Consider the following 21,801-nt stretch of genomic DNA (forward strand, 5'->3'; position numbering starts at 1 on the left):
TATTCCAGGCAAAACTTAATTTTCTTTATCTTCTTCAGAAGCAGCTGTAGGAATGCCTAGAAGACTTTGAGTAATGTCCATCTAAAACACCTTTACTGAAACTTGATTCCTTGGGCTAGAGGAAGGTCCTTACTGTAGTTGATGGTACAAGTGGATCTTCTCACGTACTGTTTCCAGGCATCACTGCCATATGCTTCACTCCTCCAAATGTACCTCCAATCTCAGCACCACTCACTGGAATATTGACATTTACAATGCCACAGTCAGATCCTTTAAGTCCAAGTCAGCGTTGGATTTGACCCAAATCTTTGGTGAAAATGCTACTTGAAAGTCCCTGTTTTACTTCATTATTCCATGCAAAGACCTCTTCTTCATTCTTGAATTTAAAGACGTAGAGAATTGGAGCAAAAGTCTCTGTGTGTGCAATGGATGCATCATGGGTGAGACCCACTGTGCCACCTTCTTTCTTTGCTTCCTCCACTGCTCCAAGAAACATGCTCACTGCCAGTTTGGTGAGGTGTGGCCCAAAGAGAACATTAGAGTCCCATGGCTTCCCAATGCGAATTTGTGCATAGGCCTTTTTAAGTCTATTTACAACCTCATCATGGATGCTTTCATGTAAAAACAGTCGCCTCACAGCAGTACACCATGGCCGCTGTCCCCACGGTGGCAAGGAGAGCTGATGGAACTACTAAGCTGAGGTCCGCATCCTCAAAAGCAACAATGGCATTGTTTCCTCCAAGTTCTAACAAGCTTCTCCCAAACCTCTTCTGCACCATAAGGGCCACCTATTTTCCCACCTGGGTGCTCCCGGTAAAGGATAGCAGGTTCACTCGCTCATCTTTGGCCATTGCTGTGCCGATATCTGCTCCACCACAAGTCCAGGAACAAATTGCACCAGGCAGCTTGTTGTCCTCCAGAACCTTAGCTATTATCTTTGTGACAGCTACAGTAATTAGGGAAGTTGTTGGAGCTCCTTTCCAAAGGCAGACGTTCTGGCAGATCATGGCAATGGCATTGTTCCAGCCATACAGCGACCGCCACAGGGAAATCGAACAAAGTGATGATTCCAACCAGGCCTATGGGATTCCACTGTCCGATGAGGGCATGGCCAGATCTTTCAGAAGGCAAGATAGGTCCCCGAATCCGTGACAAACCAACAGTGTAATCACAAATATCCACGTACTCTTGAACTTCTCCCACACCTTCCACTAAGATTTTCCCCATCTCCAGAGATACCAAGTTTCCTAGGATTTCGATCTTCTCCCGCAAGGCATCACCAATCTGTCTTACTATTTCTCCTCACTTTGGAGCAGGAATATCTGCCCGGACTTTCCATGCTTCCATTGCTTTCTTTACAGTTTCTTCACAGTCTGCCATGCTGGCCTGTCAAACTCTTGCTATTGGTTCATTGTTAGCAGGACAATAGGTGATAATAGCCTCTCTCAGGCCTCCTCAGCTTCCATTATACACACCCTCATTTTCCTCGGGGAGCCCCAGCTCTTTCAGCCAGGCATACTGGGGCTGATTGATCAGCAGAGTGGACATAAAGGTGGCAGGCCTGTACTAAGGTGCCAAGAGCTTGCTGGTCCTTGCAGCGTGCACACACAGCGCGTGGGGCAGGGTCCACATACTGAGCCCCAGCCTCCATTTTTTTTTTCTTTTTGGAGTTTTGCTATTTTTTTTTTAAACAGAAACCTGTTTGTGCTATTAGGGAGCCAGATGTCCGAGCTCTGGTGGCTGCTCCTGGTCCTTGCCTGCAGGTCAAACAGCGAGCGCCTCTTGCGCCCTCCCTTCTGTCAGTTCGACTCTGTCTCTGTCACCATCTGGCCCTTGTGCACAATCCATTGTCACTTGCCGTAGGTCTTCCTATGAGCTGGGGCTGGTCTCTGCCCCAGGGCACTGTGGACATTTGGGGGCCGGAGCATTCTCAGCAATGGGGCGTCCTGGGCGCAGCTGGGTGCTGAGCAGTGTCCCTGCATCCACCCACCATGCCAGGAGCTGCCCCTGTTATGACAACCATAGATGTCCCCAGACACAGCCCAGTGTCCCCTGGGGGGCAGAATCCTGAATCGCCCCGACTGAGAATCACAGTCAGTGAGAGACACCCCAGAGAAGGAGGCCTCTGGGCTCCTGCAAGCCATGGGACACTTCCAAAGTGCCACAGAGCCACAGAGGTGGATGAGGCCTTCCGTGGAAGGTGCTGGCCCCGCTGGCAGTGCTTGTGACATCCAGTTTCCAAGCAGGGGCCGATCCGTGGCTACAGGCAGTGACAAATCCACAGCACGCCTCAATCAGAAGCTCCTGTTTCCAGGTGACATTGTGCTGTGGTCACAGCTGCTGGGCAGCCTGAGAGACCCAGCTCTGAGTCTCAGGAGTGGCCCTGCTTCTCCGCCTGTCGGGTGGGAGAGCTGACCACCCTACTTCTTCTCACCCCAACATGGAGCAGCTCTGATTTCCTCATTAAAAGTGGGGAAAGTGGACCAAAACCAGCCTGAGACACCCTGTGCCCTCGGTGGCTGGCCGAGTCTGCCCTGTCCCCTGCAGCTCCCAGGGGGCAAGAGCTCAGGGCTGCCCTGCTCCTCTGAGCACAGCAGCCGGGAGGGAGGACACAGGGGTGGGGGTCTGGCAGGCTGTGGCCCTGCTACACCAGCGTAACCTTCTCCCAGACCTCTCGGGGGTCCCAGAGTTCTCAGCAGGGCCTGGAAGTGGCTTTGCTGGGGCCCGCCGGACCCTAAGGAGAGAAAGGCAGCCCTGCAGACTGGGGAAGTAGCAGGCGGCAGGCACCCGGGGGTGGGGGGGGGTGGGGGGGGGTGGGGGGGGTGGGGCCGGGCCAGGGAGGCCAGACTGCTGGGCTGAGGCCCCCAGGGTGGCTCTGCCCGGGTCCCATGGTTTCTAATTGTGGCCCTGTAGGTGTGCAGGAGACTGGTGGGGTGGGCGCTTGGGGCCCTTCCACACTGTGGGACCTTGGCGGCTTGGTGGTGCCCTTGGGGCAACAACATGGTCTCAGAGGCTCCTCTGGGGAGAAGGGTAGGAGGCAGCTTGAGGCCCTCAGGCCAGGATCGGCAGGCTCACTGGGGTACCTTGGAAAGCGGAGGGCTGGTGGGAGGGCAAGACCCCATTTCCTGCTTTTGGCAGAGGTGGGGACCCTAGCAGACCATGCTCTGCCCCCACGTGGGGCTCCGTGGGATTTGCGTGAAGACTGCAGACCTCCCCTGGCAGGGGTCCAGGCTTCACGTAGACCCATCCACCCAGGGCAAAGGCCAGTGGTGGAACCTTCTGGTTCTCGGGCATGGTTTCTGGGTGAAATGGCAGGCGGAGGTGGAAAAACAGTTTCGGACACGGCAACGCTCCTACCCCCACGAGGCCACTGTCCTGGCACGGGAACTGGATCAGGCTACACGGCGGTCAGAGACGAATCCGGGAAAAGATTCAGACAGAAGCTCCATTCCTAAATGGGCCCGATGCTTCTGAAAGCAACAGCGGGGACCCCCCTGAGTGGAAGTTGGGGGGGGGGGTTCATACCACATCCCAGGCCCCCAGGAGTTGGGGGTGAACTCTGGTTTATTTCCTGAGACTTGCTAACAACTCCTAAGGGGGCCTGGGCTGTCTGGAAGGTCATTTCTTCCTCGGCCCGGCCTGGTGCCTGGAGGGGCTGAGCCTGCCACAGCAGACAAGTCATTCATTGGACCTGAACGCCCTGTTTGGTCGCAGTGTCGGGGAGGCCCTGCCGAGCCCAGGGCCACGGGCAGACGGTGGCCCATCCTTGTCGGGGGCCTAACTGGTCCCCGCAGCTTGGTCTTCCGAGCACAGGACGGGAATCCGGATCCTGGGCCCTGATGCCAGCTGAGCGGATGAGGGAGGCCGGGGGCACAGCCAGTCTCAAGGGCGCCCCGACAGAGCCGGCAGAGACGGAGGCCCAGGCTGCTGGCCCGGGTCCCTCGCGCTGCGCCACGGGCGCTTCGAGCCGGGCTGAGCCAAGTCCCTGGAGGAAGGTGTCTCACCGACGCCCATGTCCCACGACAGGCCACCGGGGTTACCGGGAGGATGAGCCAGGCGAGGGGAGGTTGCCAGGGAGCCGGAGCCCAGGGCTTCCCCTGCCCACGCTCTGCGGTTTGTCTCTGGGGTGGTGACTGGTTTCACTGTGTGGCGTTTCACTGCTGGTTTCACAGCAGTCGTTCTGTCAGCTGTGGGTCCAACCAGACCGGCGAAGCATCTTTCTCGTCATCCTCTTCATCATCTTCCTCATCCTGATCCCACCCCAGGTCCCTCTGCCCCCAACCACAGGAGGTGGCGAAGGTCCAGCTGCAGTTCCTCCAGACATTCCCGAAGATGCTCTTCCTCTTCATCATCATCTTCTTCATCTTCCTCATCCTCATCATCCAGTTCCTGAAGCCGTTTGCGCTTCCCATCCCCCTCTGCGGAGAAGTGACAGGAGGTGGCGGTACAGCTCTTACCATTCACCCAACCATTACCAAAGGCAGAGAGTGCTGCAGAAGGAGCGTGCAACAGAAGGGAGAAGGGTGGTCCTCACTGGGAAGATACCTGGCCGCATGACTCGATCAGAGCTGAAACAGAGGTTCTCAGTTTTTGGAGAAATTGAGGAATGCACCATCCACTTCCGTGTCCAGGGTGACAACTATGGCTTCGTCACTTACCGCTATGCTGAGGAGGCATTTGCAGCCATCGAGAGTGGCCACAAGCTGCGGCAGGCAGATGAGCAGCCCTCTGATCTCTGCTTTGGGGGCCATAGGCAGTTCTGCAAGAGGAGCTATTCTGATCTTGACTCCAGCCCGGAAGACTTTGACCCTGCAACTGACCTGTAAAGAGCAAATTGGATTCTCTTGATTTTGACACATTGTTGAAACAGGCCCGAAAGAACCTCCAGAGGTAACCTCGGGCCCTTCCCCTCCCCCTTTTTTTTGGAGGTGCCCAACCTCCTCCACCCCTCCCCCACTCTAGGGGAGAGAGCTGCTAGTGAGGACATGACTGTTTTATAAAGAAATGGAAAAAAGTGAAATAAAAAATATGTTAAAGACCTCTCGGCGTCCGCGCCCTGCGCACCACTCCGCGCCACGCCCCGGGATGTGAGGTCCAGTCCCGGGCTCCGCGACAGCCCCGCGGCACCTGTGGTTCGGGAATCGCCTCAAGTTTTGCGGGGCGTTTTCGCGAGGGGCCGGCGGCCGGGGGCGGCGGCGGCCGAGGACTCTGGGCGCCCCCTGCGTGGCGGCGGATGCCATTGTCTGCTCCGCTCCTTGCCTGTCACCTCGCCCGGGCTTGATGCAGTTTATGTTGTTTTTTAGTCGTCAGGGAAAGCTTCGACTGCAGAAATGGTATGTCCTGCTATCAGACAAAGAAAAGAAAAAGATTACAAGAGAACTTGTTCAAACCGTTTTAGCAAGGAAACCGAAAATGTGCAGCTTCCTGGAGTGGCGCGATCTGAAGATTGTTTACAAAAGATATGCTAGTCTGTATTTTTGCTGTGCTATTGAGGATCAGGACAATGAATTAATTACCCTGGAAATAATTCATCGTTATGTGGAATTACTTGCCAAGTATTTTGGCAGTGTGTGTGAACTTGATATCATCTTTAATTTTGAGAAGGCTTATTTTATTTTAGATGAGTTTCTTTTGGGAAGAGAAGTTCAGGAAACATCCAAGAAAAATGTCCTTAAAGCAATTGAGCAGGCCGACCTACTGCAGGAGAAAACAGAGAATATGTTTCACAGCAGGAGTTTCACTGGGTGTAAGAAAGCGTACCAGAATACGTGCTGGAGTACTGACATGCATCAAAACGTAGTAGGATATATAAATTCAGTTTGTAATTATTATTTTGGCAAGTTTGTTATTTATGTTTTAGCATTACCTGGAAAGTCTATAATTATATTAAGTTCCAAGGGATTATCCCAATTACTTCATTAAACTTATATTTTCTTAGGGAATTTTGCTCTGATAATGATCCATCATCAGGGCTTATAATTTATTTTTTGCATGCAATATTGAAATATGTTCAGACGTTCATTGACAAAAAAGTACTCATTAAGTACTGTGAATTGCTAATACCATTGATACAGAAGTAGACTTTTCCTATGAAAATGAGAGCTTCTGTAAGAAAATGAAGCATTTGGGAGTTTAATTTATTATGAATAGCATTATTTTAATTTGCTTCTTCATTCCACTATAATTTATTCTGAGTAGGGAAGAAAAAGGGCAACTGTCTCTTTAAAATGTTTGGGAATTATTGAAAGGGTACTCACCCTAACAATTATCTGAGGATTAAAATTTAACTGACTTTCCTCCTCAGATACTTTTGTATTTAATGGTTGTATAAGTTTAGGGATCTATTAGGTTTTTGTTTTTGTTTTTTTTTTTTGGAACAGTTTATATGATTTTATAGCTCAAAATTTAAAAGTTCCAACTTGAATAAATATGAAAAGGAGGATACTTTTAAAACACTCAAATAAGCAGTTTTAAACTTTTGGAGTCATAAACCTTCTGGTGGGGCATATAATCCCTTTGAGAGTCTCAAGGGTGATGAGCCCTCTCCCCAGGAAAATTTGTACGTAATTTTGCCTCAGATTTCAGGGAATTCTTGGAGCCCATAGAAGTCCATCTGTAGACACTCTAGGGTCACTTTACTAACCTCACCTCAGGTTACATTTTCTTCCTTGTGATGTGAGAAACATCTTGTTAGATATATTTGTAGTCATATACATTTGACAAATCTGGAGAGTTCTTTAAAATCTATCTGGAGGATTTTTTAAAAACTAATATCCTTAGTCTCAAAGTCACACTCTTTGGATTTTTGGTTTTTGTAGCTCTAAGTGACCAGTTAAAAACTTTCATTGCTACTTCAAGTACCAGATGGGTGACTACTTTTCCACTTTTTTTCTAGCATCTCTATTTCATGTAATAAAAATCCTGATGAATGTAAACACTGGTGGAAGGGAGTATTCTAACTGAATTTTCAGTTAACTCAGTACTGACCAGATAACTTACACTGAAAATCTTTTCAGAATATTTTTAGTAAATACAGTGTTTCAGGATTTTGTAGGATTTTTGGAGGACATGGATCATCATTTTGCTTACCATCGTATACAGTAAAGTTATAAAAGATGAATCTGAACTCCTTGGCAATGTCTAGAAGTTAAATACTCAGTTATAAACCAAAGAACAAAAGCAAACAAAAACTTAAGCTTTAGGTAACTTTAGGTACTGTGAACTAAATGTTCTAGAAATCTGATTGTATCTATGTCAGTTTGTACACTGTGTATAAAAATATATGTATTTCTTTTGTAGCCACGTCAGGAATATTTTAATGTCCCTGTGTACTAAATGACTACTCATCGAGTATGCAGAATTTCACAGAGGAAATAGAGTGAGAAAATGTCCTCAGCTTAGTGACTGATTATCTTGTATGATAATAACAGAATATTTCAGAACCAGTACCCTTATGATTGTATTTTTTTCCTATTCTCATTCCTAATTCTTTTCCATTTTATTTTCATTCTATATGTGATCTTGATACAGCTTATTCCTGTCTGAAACTGATTTTATCTCATTTTGACAAAATATGGCCTATGAGTGTTTTCAGTAATATTTCATTTTAAACACATGCATGTTATCATTAATGAACCATCTGTGACTAATCATATAGGAAGAAAACCTAACAATCATTAAAATGTTTACCAAAGAAAATATAGCTGAAGTGCTAGTTCAAAATAAGCAGTGCCATAATATATAGTGTAGTTTGGTCTTCAAATATTGAGAGGCAAGGGGGAATGATTTTGTGTGATTATCTTACAATCTATATGAGCTAATGTGTTCTAATGTATCATGTAAAAGTGTATGTCGAAATAATACAAGAAAGCAAAATTAATCTGTACTATTGTATAATACTTAAAATTAAAACTTTCAGTTTTTAGGAAACATTGAGCACCACATTTATTGAATCACATTTGTGCTATGTAATAATATCGAACAATCCCTTTAAGAATTTATAGAAAGCTATGTCTGAAAAGTCTCTTCTGCAATATCTATTGCTTAATAGTAGCTTTTTCAAAATATTAATGCTAAGTTTATTTTATAGTTAAAAAATCCTATTTTGAAAGGAATCTATTCTAAAGAAAGGGAAAAAGAAAACATCCTAATGTTAAGTTTTAATACCTAAAGACTTATATTTTACTAGTTATGGCTTTCTAATATATTAAGTCTGCATTTAAATACTTAATGCTTTATTAACTGTTGCTTTATATTTCTGAATATTAAAACTTTTAATATTGATCACTATTGTATATTTTAATAAAACATACAGCATGTTTTATTATAAAAGCAAAAGTACCAAATAATTCATTGTTTATATCTAGAGAGCTTAAAGCCTGAGTTTAGTAAGTTATTAAACAATAACTTCAGAACAGGATCAAATGGGTTTACCACTGAAAGAAGACCTATGAAAATGTGTTTTGACCAAACTTAGTGTTGGGCAGGTATACAGATGAGTTATTTCCATTCTAACCATTCTTGCTGTAATATACTACATTTGAAGCACCTGGATGTGCTATCAAATGAGAAATTTAGCATTATACATTTGAAGTTGAGAAACATTGGTCTTTCATTTCCATTTGTTTCCTCCATCCCTTCCTCTGCCCCACAATTTGTTATCCATCTGGTTTTAATGCTACACAAATATGCATTGTCTCATGCCTGTTTGCTTTGGATGCTGTGTGTTGAGCTGTAACCAAATGTTGCTTCTTTTGTTATCTGTATACAGCTGCTTGCTTTAAATTAGTAGATTCTGAAATAGCTTTCCTTGCATGTCTAAAATAAAAGTATCGCATGTAAAATATATATATATGTGTGTTAAATCAGAAAAAAAAATTTTTTTCACCAGTCATTTAAATCTTTATTTCAGAGTACTAAACATTTCAAAAATGTAATAAGTAACTACCCAAAATCACACTTCTCTGAAATGTAATTAAAAGCTGTACAACAAAACAAAATTAATATTATTCTAGAAAGAAAATATTTGGCATTCTGAAATAATGTTAAAAGAGAAGCTTTCCAATGTAAAAGATGTCTAGATTTTTACTTTCTATTACCAGACAGAAGGTTTGGATCTTTAGTGGTTCCAATCTGACTTCAGTCACAGGAGGAATGATTACATTGTGCTTAATGAACTTCAATCCTAACAAAGCCAATATACTTTTCCAGTACAGTGCTTACTTTTTTAAAGATATGTTATATAGCCAGTACTAAAAACTATTAATAGTGAGGCCAGATAGCTTAAATTAGTTAATTTGGTACACAAGTGGTTTTATATATACCTTGATTGCTTAATATTTCTAATTAACTTGTTACATTCCTCTCAAAATCAACCAATAAATATATGGTTTTAGTAGAAGGTAAACTGAATTTTGTTTCATTGATTTCATTAAAATATGTCAGACATGGTTAAGGCTTATCTTCTGTCCTTCCAGATAATTTATATTTTCATTATGAGTATAGAGCAGTCACACCATGAGTTATATCCTAATCATTTTACCTAAATGTAGAGAAGTTGAAAGTTAAATTTAAAAATCCGGATAGTTAAGAAGTTCTTACACATTAACTCTTTCAGAAACCTATGATGCCTTTTCTTCAATGAGTGGGACAAAAGTAGAATTCAGTTCATTTTCATGAAAATGAAATGTACTAATAAAAAGTACAATGCTTATGAATATTTCCATCAAACATTCTGAAACCAAATTTCCATTTGTAAAACTCACTAAAGAGAATAAATTTTCCTTTAGAGTCATGGCCACACACTGGAAAAAGAATTGAGAAGGGCTAATTTTAAATCAATAAAATATTTGAGGAAAGACACAACACAAAACAGGGAGATGAATAAAGCAAATATGTTGTAATAAAATACTCCCTTGTAAACACATCTGTCTTTTCCTCCCACATTTGGAAATGTTACCTAAGTTTTAAAAATTCTCATCAAAACATTTTGTAACATGAGTCATGTAAAATTAGGCCTATTTCAGCCAGATAAACTATAGCTGTTAAAGAATTGCATTATCCTGTTTGTCAGATGAGAGGTAGTAACATTTTATTCTCTCAATGCTGAGCTCAGAATTCCACACGTCTGGCACATGGGTTCCAAGGAGGAAAAAAGCACAGAAGCACCACTGGATATGCCTCATGTTTTGGTATTTCAAGTCACCGATAACTTAATTTACTGTTAGCAGCTGACAATCACCGCTGTGTGAACACTGAAAGCCGTGGGTGTTGGTGCTATTCATCATACAGTACCAGCGGGCCTCTGTCATCTTTCAAAAATGAAGCCGCTTTCCTTCCATTCTTCTGAACGTGATCTTCATTCATTTTCACCAAAGCTTCTATCTCAGCTAAAAAGTCAGCTTCATTATCTGCTGAGATGTTTAAACCAGAAACAGCATTGAAGAGGTCTCATTCATTAAGGGTTTCCTTAACTCCCCCTTTCTGGAAAAACTGTGAGACATTACTACAGTCACGGAACAAGAACTCCAGGCCATGAGGATGGGTTGGTTCTACAGACTGACTAATGTCAATCAACCAGAACTTTCCAGCATGCCACAGCATGTTATATTCTCTGAGGTTGACATGGACAAGTGTACATCCATTATATAACTGGAGGGCCTATAGATATCGGTCTACAATATCTATCAGGGTTTTTCCAACATTTTCTTCTAGAATGCTTACAGTTTCATGCCTTAGGTTTAAGTCTGTTATCAATTGTGCATTAATTTTTGTGAGAGGTGAGAGGTGTGGATCCTGTTTCAGCCTGCTACATGTGGCTATCCAATTTTCCCAGCACCATTTATTGAATAGGGATTCTTTTCCCCAGTGTATGTTTTTGCCTGCTTTGTCAAAGATCAGACGGTGATATGAGCATGGATTCATATATGGGTTCTTTGTTCTTATCCATAGATCTCTGTCTCTGTTTTTGTGCTAGTACCATGCTGTTTTGGTTACTATACCCTTGTAAGTATAGCTTAAAGTCTGGCAAACTGATGCCTCCCAATTTGTTCTTATCAAGTAAGGTTGCATTAGCTATTTGGGGTCTTTTCTGATTCCACACAAAACAGAGAACTATTTTTATAGGTCTGTGAAAAATAACATTGGTATTTTAACGAGGCTTGCATTGAATCTGTAAATCACTTGGGGCAGTATAGACATTTCAACAATGTTGATTCTGCCAATCCATAAGCATGATATATTTTTCCATCTGTTTACATCCTCTGCAATTTCTTTCCTTAGTGTTTCATAGGTCTCCCTGTGGAGGTCTTTTACCTCCTTAGTTAAATATATTCCTAGGTATTTTATTTTCTTTGTCACTATTGTGAAAGGTATTGCATCTTTGATTTGATTCTCAGCTTGACTGTTATTGGTGTATATGAAAGCTACTGATTTGTGTACGTTGATTTTGTAGCCTAAGACTTTGCTGAATTTATCTATCAATCCCAGGAGTATCTTGGTTGAATCTTTGAAGTTTTCTAGATATAATATCATACCATCAGCAAAGAGCGATAGTTTGACCTGTTCTTTCCCCATGTGGATACCACAAATGTTAACAGACAGACAAGGCCTTAATGCAAAGTAATGGCTCTCTAATTGTAGAAGTCGGGCACCATGAGAAAGGCATTCAAATGAGATCCGAGAAGGCGAATCTGCGGCATTCACACGCCACTCCCTCTCCTCGCCACAGCAGTTATTTTTAATTGATCCCAGCTAAGACATGTCGATGCACTGCTCCAGGCAGCCACAACCAGCCTCCTGGAGTAGGCACACAGATTCAGCTAACGCATCTGCAAGTGCTGCTGCCATGAATTCTGAATCCCCCCCAGTTCCGGGAGCTGGGGTTCTGTGAGGTGGCAGAGAGGCTCCCTTCGCCCTTCCATCCACACCATAGATGGACCCATGTTATGCACAGCTGTGCTGTGAGAGTCCAACAGGGGTGTCTACAAGGCTTTTCAGAAGAGTGAAACTATCCCACCAGCCCAGCTCGACATCTTTGACAAACAACATATGGGCCCAGGGGATTCACACAGCCAGAGGGAGGGAAGGAAGGAGCCTCGGCAGGATCCCCACACACCCACTCCCTTCACAGGCCCGTCCCTTCAGAGTTCACATTGGAGCCTCCTTTCTTGTTTCCTGTGTGTTCAATGGAACAATGTATTGGACACCTACCATGCTCCAGGCACTGTCGTGCAGCCGAGGGTGGGGCACACAGGTCTCCTCCTCCAGGGAACTTCCATCCTGGTCCTTTCTTCAACGTGTGCCCAACTCCAGCCAGGCCCTTCTCCAGTTTCTGACACCACCACATGGGACTCCTGACCTGCTGTTTGGAGACAGGAAATGTAAAAGTATTGAGAATGCCTTACATGTCTCACCTCCTCACCAAGTAAGCAGTGCCATTGAACACACGACCTCATTTGATCCTCAAAACTGCCTGTGCAGGAAACACTCAGTGATTGCCACATAGGGCTCTCTAGCCAGAAGACGGGGCTCACCCCAGACTCTGCCACTTCCTAGCTGTCTGACCTGGGACAAATCCCTAAACTTCACCGCAGCTCAGTAAAACAGAAATAATAACACCTGCCCTGCCTACTTCACATAATTGATGACGCATTCAGTCTACATTAAAACACCTACTATGCTCCAGGTGCTGGAATAGACACAAAATCTATAAGATATTGCCTGTGGCTTCAATAAGACAGAATCCAGGAGCTTCCAGCCTGGTATGGGGAGGCAGATTATGAACAAATACATGCAATACAGTTCAGAAATCATGGTGGTAGAATTTGGGTACAGTGAGGAGACAGACTGACTGAATAATCGATATATATAGAAATGGGGACTTTAGAGAAGTCCTTATGTAAGGAAAAAAACTTGCTAACCTCTTACCAGGGGGAATTTCCATGTACACAATTGTTCTAAGGACCAAAAAAGATGATGTGTGTGAGCCTACTCTACAATTTACTGTGAAGAACTGCACACTGCAATGTATTCATGTAAAATGCCAGGTTTTGGCTGACAAAAATGTGTTTATTTATTAAGCTAGGTTTGTTGCTGCTGCAACAAACAACTGCAAAGTCTCAGAGGACTAACATCACAAAGGTTTATTTCTTCTTCATGTAAAATGTCCAGTGTAGGTGGGCAGGGCCCCTGCTCCACACTCTGGCTCAGGGATCCAGGCTGACTGAAGCATTATCATCATGTGGCTACTGCATCTGGAGCACGAGGTCTCCTCAGTCATTGAGGAAAGAGGAGAGAGAGTTGGAGGGCATACAGCTGGCCCGAAGTCACACATGTCACTGTCACCCACAGCCCATGGGCCAGAATCAGTTATTAACACATGGTCCTGTCTCACAAGGTCCTATCTAGTTGTTTGTTTTTTTTTAAAGTTACATATAATATTTAATCGGTTACCGTGATATCATAGAAATACCAGGAATCATAAAAGTAAAAAAAGCTGCTAAGTTGTACAGGAGGTTGCCAGGATCGGAGCAGTTGCTCCTGGTCTGCAGACACTCGGGAGCTGGCAGTGGCCGAGGCCCGGGAGGGCGCCGGTGGGTCAGTGGCCCCAGTCCTGCTGCCTCTTGTCCTTGCCCTTCTTCTTCTTGTCCTCTAGCCGCGGCTTCAGGGCACAGACGCAGGTCGACACGCCGGCAATGGCCTTGGGCAGGTCGATGGCTTTGCTCCACTTGTTGGCCTCGCGGTCGTGCACTTGCTTGGAGAAGGCGGTGTTCTCCCAGCTGTACCCGCCCAGGATGTAGACGCGGCGCTCCCACCCGGCCACGCCCGACTCGCTGTTGGCGTGCAGCCGCGGCGCCACGCGGGTCCACTGGGTGCGCTGCGGGATATAGGCCTCCATGCCCAGCACGTCACAGCGCTCCACGGACTCGATGTTGTCGTCGCTGCCCCGGATGGAGTAGATGCTCAGGCTGCACATGCCGTGCCAGCCGCGGGGGGTGGTCAGGGGCCGCCGCTCCTCCCACACGTCCATCCGGTGTGCGAAGCGCAGCAGGTTCTTGCGGTAAGGGCCCATCTGGTAGTCGTGGCCCCCCGAGATGTGCACGAAGTCTTTGTAGATGGTGCCCGCGTGGCCGTACGTGAACCTGGGCAGGCCGGCCACATAGGACCAGGAGTCGGTCTTGGGACTGTCCCTCACTACCGACGAGAGAGCTCCGTTCTCATTCCGGCCCCCGACGACCACCAGCATGTCTTCAATGGAGGCGAGGTAGAAATCCACGTGACGCTGGTTCATGGAGGCCACCTTGATCCGCGGGGGTCATACCTATAAAGAAGTTTGGAGGCCGCATCCCCTCCGTTGTCCTGTGAGAAGCTTTCTTTTTTATTTTTATTTATTTTTTGTTTGTTTAGTGGATTGGATTTGATTGTGGAGATACCTGGAAAATCTTTCTTGTTATATTATTCTGTTTGGGGAGCTCTCACCGACCACTTTCTCTTTTGTTTGTGCTTTTGTTTTACAAGGTAGGTCAAAGCTCATTTCCATTCAAATTGTTGTTCACTCTTTTCTGTTTCCTTCCTAGAAGATACACCTCTAGGTAGGAAACTAGACAACATGGGAGTTCAAGTCCAACTGGAAGCCTCAGACACTAGAAAAAATGCACAGGGATCATTGCAGTAAAATGTGTACATTTTCATTTTTAAAGTTTCTGTGCTTTGTAGCCCAAAATACCCAACAAATAATTGCAATTTACAATTGAAAGAAAATGCAGAGGTAAGACTGCTATTACCACATTCTTTCATAACTTTTAATATTAAAATGTTTTAAAAATTGACTGTTTATTAAATTCGGACAATAGTTGAGGATCATCTAACACATATACATGTTGATGTTGATATAAGTCCAAATTCTGGTTTAGAAATTCAGCAGTGACTTAAGTTGATTTTAACTGAGCTTTATTCTGAAAAATAATTTTCTTGTTGCAATATAGATCTGCTATTAACAAATGAGCAAGATGATTGGTACTGTTTGTGCCTTTAAGATCATAGTTCAAAAGAATTAAGCAAACCTGATAACAAAGATAAGATAAACATAACTTTATTCTCTTTCAAGAACCCAGAGGAAAGAGCCTGGAACCCTATTCATTAACTTAATCAGAATCAGAAGCCCTTAAATTTCGTGGTCTCATTTAACATGTTATAGCAATAGACTGAATATTCCAAAAACAATAGCAAAATCCATGTTACTCTCAAATACATAGTTAAAAAATATAATAACTCTCTTAGCCAACATAGAGGAGGGCTGGGCTAGTGAGCTACTCAAACATTCACAATAAATAAAAATTACTTGATGTACATATAATGATCATGGTTTCATAACCTAAAATCACAACACAAAATGTGACAATAGAATTGTGTCACATTCAGGAATTAGGAAAGTATTTTTTGGTCTACATAAATGGTGGGACAGAATCTTCTAAATCATAATTGTTCCAGAAGACCCAAGACAGACATCAACACATGTATACTGCCCACTGGTCAGTAATCTCAGAACTGGAATACAGTAAAATAAAATCAATACAATTCAAAATTTCTTCATCTAATAAAATACTTCAAGATCTTGCACTGCCTTAAAGAAATGAGCATAAACAGTAGCAACTGGAAAGTAGCTGTAACAGACACCGGGCACTGGAGAATCCAGTCTGACAAATGCCAAATAACTGTTTGTGTTTAGCAAATAAAACGGTAAGATGATATCATGACGGGTTTTTTTTTTTTTTTGAAGTTTTTATTTTGCCATAAAATGAAGGTTTTTTAAATAAAAATGTTCTATTTCTTCTTAGGATAACTTTATACATATTGATTTATGTTTATCTATAAAATCAATTGAATGATTTTAGTCTAGTGTTTTAACATTATCTCAAAGGTTCAAATAATCTTAAGATTCTAATTTACAGATAAGACTATATGCCATCCTACCTCAGCCACAAAAAAAAAAAAAAAAGACTATATGCCTTAGCATTCATTTAAACTGATTACTAGACACTTACATGTTTCATTTGAAAATATAAATTTAAAGGTTTTTTTTTCAGGAACAACTTTTTTATTTTTTTCATTTTGTTTTTAAATCAGCAAAAGAAACTGGGTCCTAGAAGCTTCAGTGATCTAAGCAGCAGCAAGTTTGTGCATTCATTTTTTTTGGTTTTGTTTAAATACGTTTAAATTTTCACACTGCTGGCAAAGCTCATTTGCATGAAATTCTGCACCATACATACTAACTGTAGTAAAGTTACCCCCCCATCCCAGGAAGAGAAAAAAAAACTACCCTGGAAGATAATTTTCACTGAAATCTAACCAAACTTTGTTAAGTGGATTGTGACAAGATTATAAATGGTATGAAAAATAACATTTTAACATTTGACCATCAACTTTAAGAAAATAGTTTGCCTATACAAATGTTTGTAGTTTTTAAAAGGTAATATAGTCTACCCTCATATGGTCTTCAGAATTAAAGCATAATGAACAGGAAAGAGCAGGGAAAGAATGCAAGTGAATGCTAAGGCAGAATATCACCTCTTTCAATAACGCCAAATGCCTCCTTCATGGCACGAACTACTCCCTGACAGCCGGCTTGTTTCTTTTTAAACAGCATAATGTTACGAGCACTTACAGCACCAGTATGTTTATTGTTATCAATTACATAGTTTATTTTATCTCTGGTTTCCAGCTAAACATTCCCTTTGACATCTTCGGGCCTTTTTTTTTTTTTTTTTTTTTTTGCAGTCATCAGTAGTTTATTGTTTGTTTAGTCCAAACACATTCAAAATGGAAACTCAAAGAATACTTTCTACCTGAAACAATTAAACTAGATTCTACTAACATATAATGCTTAACACATTACAGCAATAAAGATGGTAATCCATTGTCTTCTATACCTACTAAGCCAAGATGGTAAAGCCAATTTGGTTGCAATAGTGTCATAAGAATATTACCATCAAAATAAAATAAAATCAGCAAATAACAGTAATGGTAGATGACTATTTTTACTCTGTTTCACCAAAAAGGGGACAAAAAGTTAAAAGTCCACAGTACTGCAGGTGAACAATCACCAGGTAAACTTCTCCATGTGATGTTTTAATCTTTATTCATGGTATGTAAAGACTGAAGCTGAATGGCTCTTTGCTTTACTTTTCTATTACACTTAACATTTATCATTACTTTTGGTGCCAGAATAGTTTTCATGGGTGGCAGGGCAATATCCAGGATTGGAAATTATATATATATATATGTATATATGTATAAGAATCTTATACATATATATATATATATATATATATATATAGGGAAACAAAGAAATAGAAGAACAGAGAAAAAAATACACTTGGGGAAAATAAAACTGACAATAAAAGCAACCACTTATTTAAAAGTAGTCTGAATAAAGCCTTTTTTGGGGTGAGGGGGCAGCCTGTTTATTGACTGCACGTGTGGGAGTGGAGGGCAGCTGGGCTCCTCTTCCAGCTACGGCTGACTGGATGTCCTCCCTGTCCTCCAGACCCAGGAGTGCCCCAGGGCTCTGTGGCCCATGACCCAGAGGCGCCTGCCCTCAAGGAGGCGGGTCCCTCTGCCCCAGGGCCTCTCAGGGACCAGCCCTCACTCCGTGGGGCCTCAGCCAGGTACAGCCAGGATCCAGGCCAGATTGCAGTGGGCGCAGTCTGGCAGGCGGGGGCGTGGCCGTTCCCTAAGCAGGAACACGTAGATGGTGACAGATAGATTCCATGTGGGGGTGGGGTGGTGGCCACAGGGGCAGCAGAGCAGACGTGGCCCTCAGCTGAGGAGGGGAGCAGACCTGTCGTTGGTCACCGTGGGTTTCGGCTGTACATGGGCGAAGCGATTCCTGCTCACGGACCCGGCGCCATAGTCGTCCAGACCCTGGGAGAAGGCGGGCACCGCCACGCTGTAGGACCGCTGCTTGAATGTGGCGGCCATCTGGGTGGGGAAGGCCCGGGAGGACGCGCCATAGTCGGGGATGGGGGGGTGGCAGGGCCAGGTCGTCCTTGTCCAGGAGGTTCCCGGAGCTACTGCTCTTGCCCTGCTGCAGGAGCTTGGTCTCGCTCTGGCCATAATGCCAGCCACCACGGGCCTCGGGCACCAGCAGGGTGATGAGGTCCCCTTCCTTGAAGCTCAGCAGGGTGCTGTTGTCCCCAGCTGCGTGGGAGAAGATGGCCTTCACCCGCATGCTCCTGTTGCGCTCCAGGCCGGCAGCCATGGAGCTGGAGCGGGGCAGAGTCTTGTTCCCAGTGGCGGCATAGCTATTTTGGGGGGTCACGCTCTTGCGCACGGGCAGCGTGTTAGAGCAAGAGTAGCTCAGCTTCCTCTGGGACCCAACAAACGGTGCCAGCTCGGGGGGCACCGGCAGGGGCTTGGCCCCCGGAACGGAGTCTGAGATGACCGGGTTGGACTTGGAGGCCGACAGAATGCCGGGGAGTGTGGCAGCGTTGCTGCTAGCCACTTGCTGCATCAGCTGGACCGCGCGGTCGGGGATCTTGTTGGGGTCAGCACAGCCTGTTGCCACAGCGACAGCTTCTGGGCCAGCAGCTCCTTGACCTTGGCGCGGTAGGCGGCAGCGTTCTTGGCCACGGCCAACCGCTTCTCCACGAGACGCCACGGCCAACCGCTTCTCCACGAGGAAGCAGAACCGCCGGCGCTCCTCGGTGAGGGCCCTCTTGTAGGCCTCGGACACGTAGCCCTCCAGCTCGCCCTGCTTGTTGCTGATGGCATCGATGTACTGCAGCTCCTTGTCCGAGAACTTCTGCGGGGTCTTGCTCCCCTGGCTCTTCTTGCGGAGTTTCTTCAGCTCAGCCTGACACTCGTCCAGGGCGTCACCTTTGCTCCGTCTGGTATTGCTTCAGCTCGGCACTCAGGTACCTGCTTGACCTTGGCGAAGGTGGCGGTCTCATGAGCCCTGCACCGTGAAGCAGGAATCCGCAGCCCCGAACACCGTGCCCCGCTCACGGTCCCCTGCGCCCTCCGCTCAGCACCCCCGGGACGACGGCGATGCTCAAGCACTGTGGACTTTCAGGTGCGGCTCCCTGGTGTGGAGGCCTGACTTCACTTACAGTGACAGCCGTGTGGGCTTTGTGCGCGGCTACAGCCGCCATTTCTGGCAGGGAGACACCTTCCATCGGGGCAGCGACAAGATGCCTGGCGGTGTGGTGACTCTCCTTGAAGATCACGAGGGCTGCACTCGGGGCGTGACGTACCAGGTGCCAGGCAAGCAGGTGAGCGAGGCCCTGAAGTTCCTGAATGTGCGGGAGGCAGTGCCTGGCAGCTATGATACCAAGGAGGTCACTTTCTATCTTCAAGATGCCCCTGACCAACCACGCAAGGCGTTGGCCTATGTGGCCAGCCCAGAGCTCCCTGGCTACCTGGGCCCTGTGCCTGAGGAGGCCATCGCTAGGCAGATACTGGTCTGCCGAGGCTTCTCTGGCCACAACCTTGAGTACTTGCTGCGGCTGGCAGACTGCATGCAGCTCTGTGGGCCTCAGGCACAGGCTGAGCAACTGGCAGCCATTGTGGACGCTGTGGGCACCATGCTGCCCTGCTTTTGCCCCACTGAGCAGGCTTTGGCCCTGGTCTGAGGGGCTGAGCCCCTGCACGGAGTGCCCATGTGGACATCCGGGCCAGACATCCACTCCAGTGCCCAAGATTGACTTAATACAGTTAGAGCCCACTGAGAGGCCATGGTGGGTGGCTGGGGCTTCTCTTTCAAAGCCCCTGCCTGTCTGCAAGCCTCCAGCTCCAGCTCACCGACTTAACAACTTGAAACTTTATTTATTGCACCATGTTGGTGTGGTGGACAGGGTGGGGGGGCCTGCCCTGGACACAGGCGCCCTGCTGAGCAGTGGCCCCACCCCAGGCACCTGGAATCTGGCCACATTCCCCCCAGTGCTGCTAACCCCACACCACCCAGGCCTCCACCTCTCCAGGGAGTCTCCAAGAGCCTTGATCCTCTGCCCACTCAGACCAACTGTTCCATAGCTCTGGAAACTCTGCCTGCCAAAGGTCCCAGCATGCCAGATGAGGGCAGCAGGGAGTGAGGAGAGGGGCCCCTACCAGGATGGAGGCCCCTGTCAGCCCTGCTCCACCCAGTCCCCAGGGCAGAGCTAGATCTGATACCTGGACACAATTGTTTCCCCATTTGGTTTTGTTTCCCTGTTCCTCTGTCTGCTGGTCTGTCTGGGCCACTCCTGTCTGTCTGTTCCTGAGAAGCTCATCACTACAGGCCCTGGAACTTTCCCAGTCCATCCCATACTATTATGCATAAACCCGTCTCTATCTGAAAAAAGACAAAACAAAACAAAACAAAACTAGATATGAGGAAATAGATGGAATGTCTGGTGAGCATCAAAGTTTCTATCCTGGCGACCAAAGAACTCTCTGCATTCTATCCAATGAGGGTGTTTGGCTAATCAGAGAGTCCTTTAGGGAATTCTGAGTCTGCCTCCCTCAGGACCAAGCAATCCTGGGGCACAACTGGACATGTATTCCTCTTAACTCCAAAGTGACTGGCCATGGCAGAGAACTAAGGAACAATCACAAGACTTGTTATTTCTGTGACTCAGATGAGCACAGAGTTAATAATAATCAAAGCTATCATTAATTGAGCACTTGCTATGTGCTAAGTCCAGATCCCCTGTATTATCTCATATCAGCCTCAAAGTAACCCAGGGAGATAAATAGTACTGTTAGCCCCATTTTTGTTTTCAATTTTTTTTACCGTAGTAAAATACATGTAGCAGAAAATTTAGCATCTTAAAAATATTTAAGTGTACAGTTCAGGGGTATTAAGTACATTCATATTGTGCAACCATCACTGTCATCCATCTCCAGAACTCTTTTTATGTTGCAAAACTGAAACTCTGTACCCATTAAACAATAACTTTCCATTCCTCTGAACCCACAACCCTGGCAACCACCATTATACTTTCTGTCTCTATAATTTTTCTAAATTTCAGAATATTACAGGGGTACAAACGCTTTGGTCACATAAATTGCCTTTGCACCAGCTGAGTCAAAGCTGCAAGCATGCTCATTCTCCAGACAGCACGTACTGCACCCATTAGGTGTGAATTTACCCATCCCCTCCTCCCGCCCCCGACACCTGCCCAATCCCTGATGAATGTTACTTCCATATGTGCACCTAAATGTTGATCTATTAGTACCAATTGGATGGTACTAATCAACATCCTTTCCAAGGATGTTCTCCCAGAAAATTGGCAACCGCAGCTATGGAGCCATCCCCAAATTCACCAGTGGCCCAGGAGGGAAGGCTGGAGAATGGAAAGGGTGGGGTTTGACCCGCAAGATTTATGGGCTCCAGGGACTGGAGATTGGAACCCCATCTATGCCTCACACGAAACCTTATAATATGTGGTTCATGCATCTCCTGAGTGCAGGGATCAAGGAAAAAAGCTCCTGGGAGGTGTTCACATGGCATTTCTGACCCCTCAAGGATGCTAGATTTCTGGGCTTATGGTGGGTGTCAGACTTGAGAACAGTACGGCTGGCAGTGATCCTGGACTGATGCTCACGCACAGGGACCGTGCCTTCGTTGATCTCCCCCACCTTCTGGTCCAATTGGAAATTCAGGGTTTTGTCAACCTGCTGCTTCTCTGGGCCCCTGGGTAGATAATTTCCTGATTTATACCTCTGGAGCCTAATCCAGTCAGTATCTGACTCCTCCTCCTCCTTGTCCTCCAGAACTTTCACCAAGGTATTTCTTGAACCTATGTATAGATAGATCTTCTG

The 21,801-nt window shown here is 45.6% G+C and overlaps 2 protein-coding genes and 2 pseudogenes across 2 annotated transcripts; 2 read left to right on the forward strand and 2 right to left on the reverse strand.

Moving 5' to 3' along the window:
* Positions 1–92: 92 nt before the first annotated feature.
* On the reverse strand, positions 93–1,632 carry LOC138387167 (alpha-aminoadipic semialdehyde dehydrogenase-like; annotated as a pseudogene).
* A 3,648-nt stretch (positions 1,633–5,280) lies between these two features.
* On the forward strand, positions 5,281–7,335 carry LOC138387168 (AP-1 complex subunit sigma-2-like). The gene is made up of 2 exons (XM_069474061.1): positions 5,281–5,704; positions 7,298–7,335. Exons 1-2 carry the CDS (start codon positions 5,281–5,283, stop codon positions 7,333–7,335), a joined length of 462 nt encoding a protein of 153 aa, XP_069330162.1.
* Positions 7,336–17,817: 10,482 nt separating this feature from the next.
* LOC138387883 (BAR/IMD domain-containing adapter protein 2 pseudogene) lies at positions 17,818–18,950 on the reverse strand (annotated as a pseudogene).
* A 6-nt stretch (positions 18,951–18,956) lies between these two features.
* LOC138387887 (glutathione-specific gamma-glutamylcyclotransferase 1-like) lies at positions 18,957–19,631 on the forward strand (the record flags this gene model as incomplete). The annotated part of the gene is made up of 1 exon (XM_069475053.1): positions 18,957–19,631. A coding segment is annotated over one exon (675 nt), but the record flags the coding sequence as incomplete, so codon positions are not given.
* Positions 19,632–21,801: the final 2,170 nt, after the last annotated feature.

This window comes from Eulemur rufifrons, chromosome 7 (assembly GCF_041146395.1).
Source record: "Eulemur rufifrons isolate Redbay chromosome 7, OSU_ERuf_1, whole genome shotgun sequence".
NCBI classification, from domain to species: domain Eukaryota; kingdom Metazoa; phylum Chordata; class Mammalia; order Primates; family Lemuridae; genus Eulemur; species Eulemur rufifrons.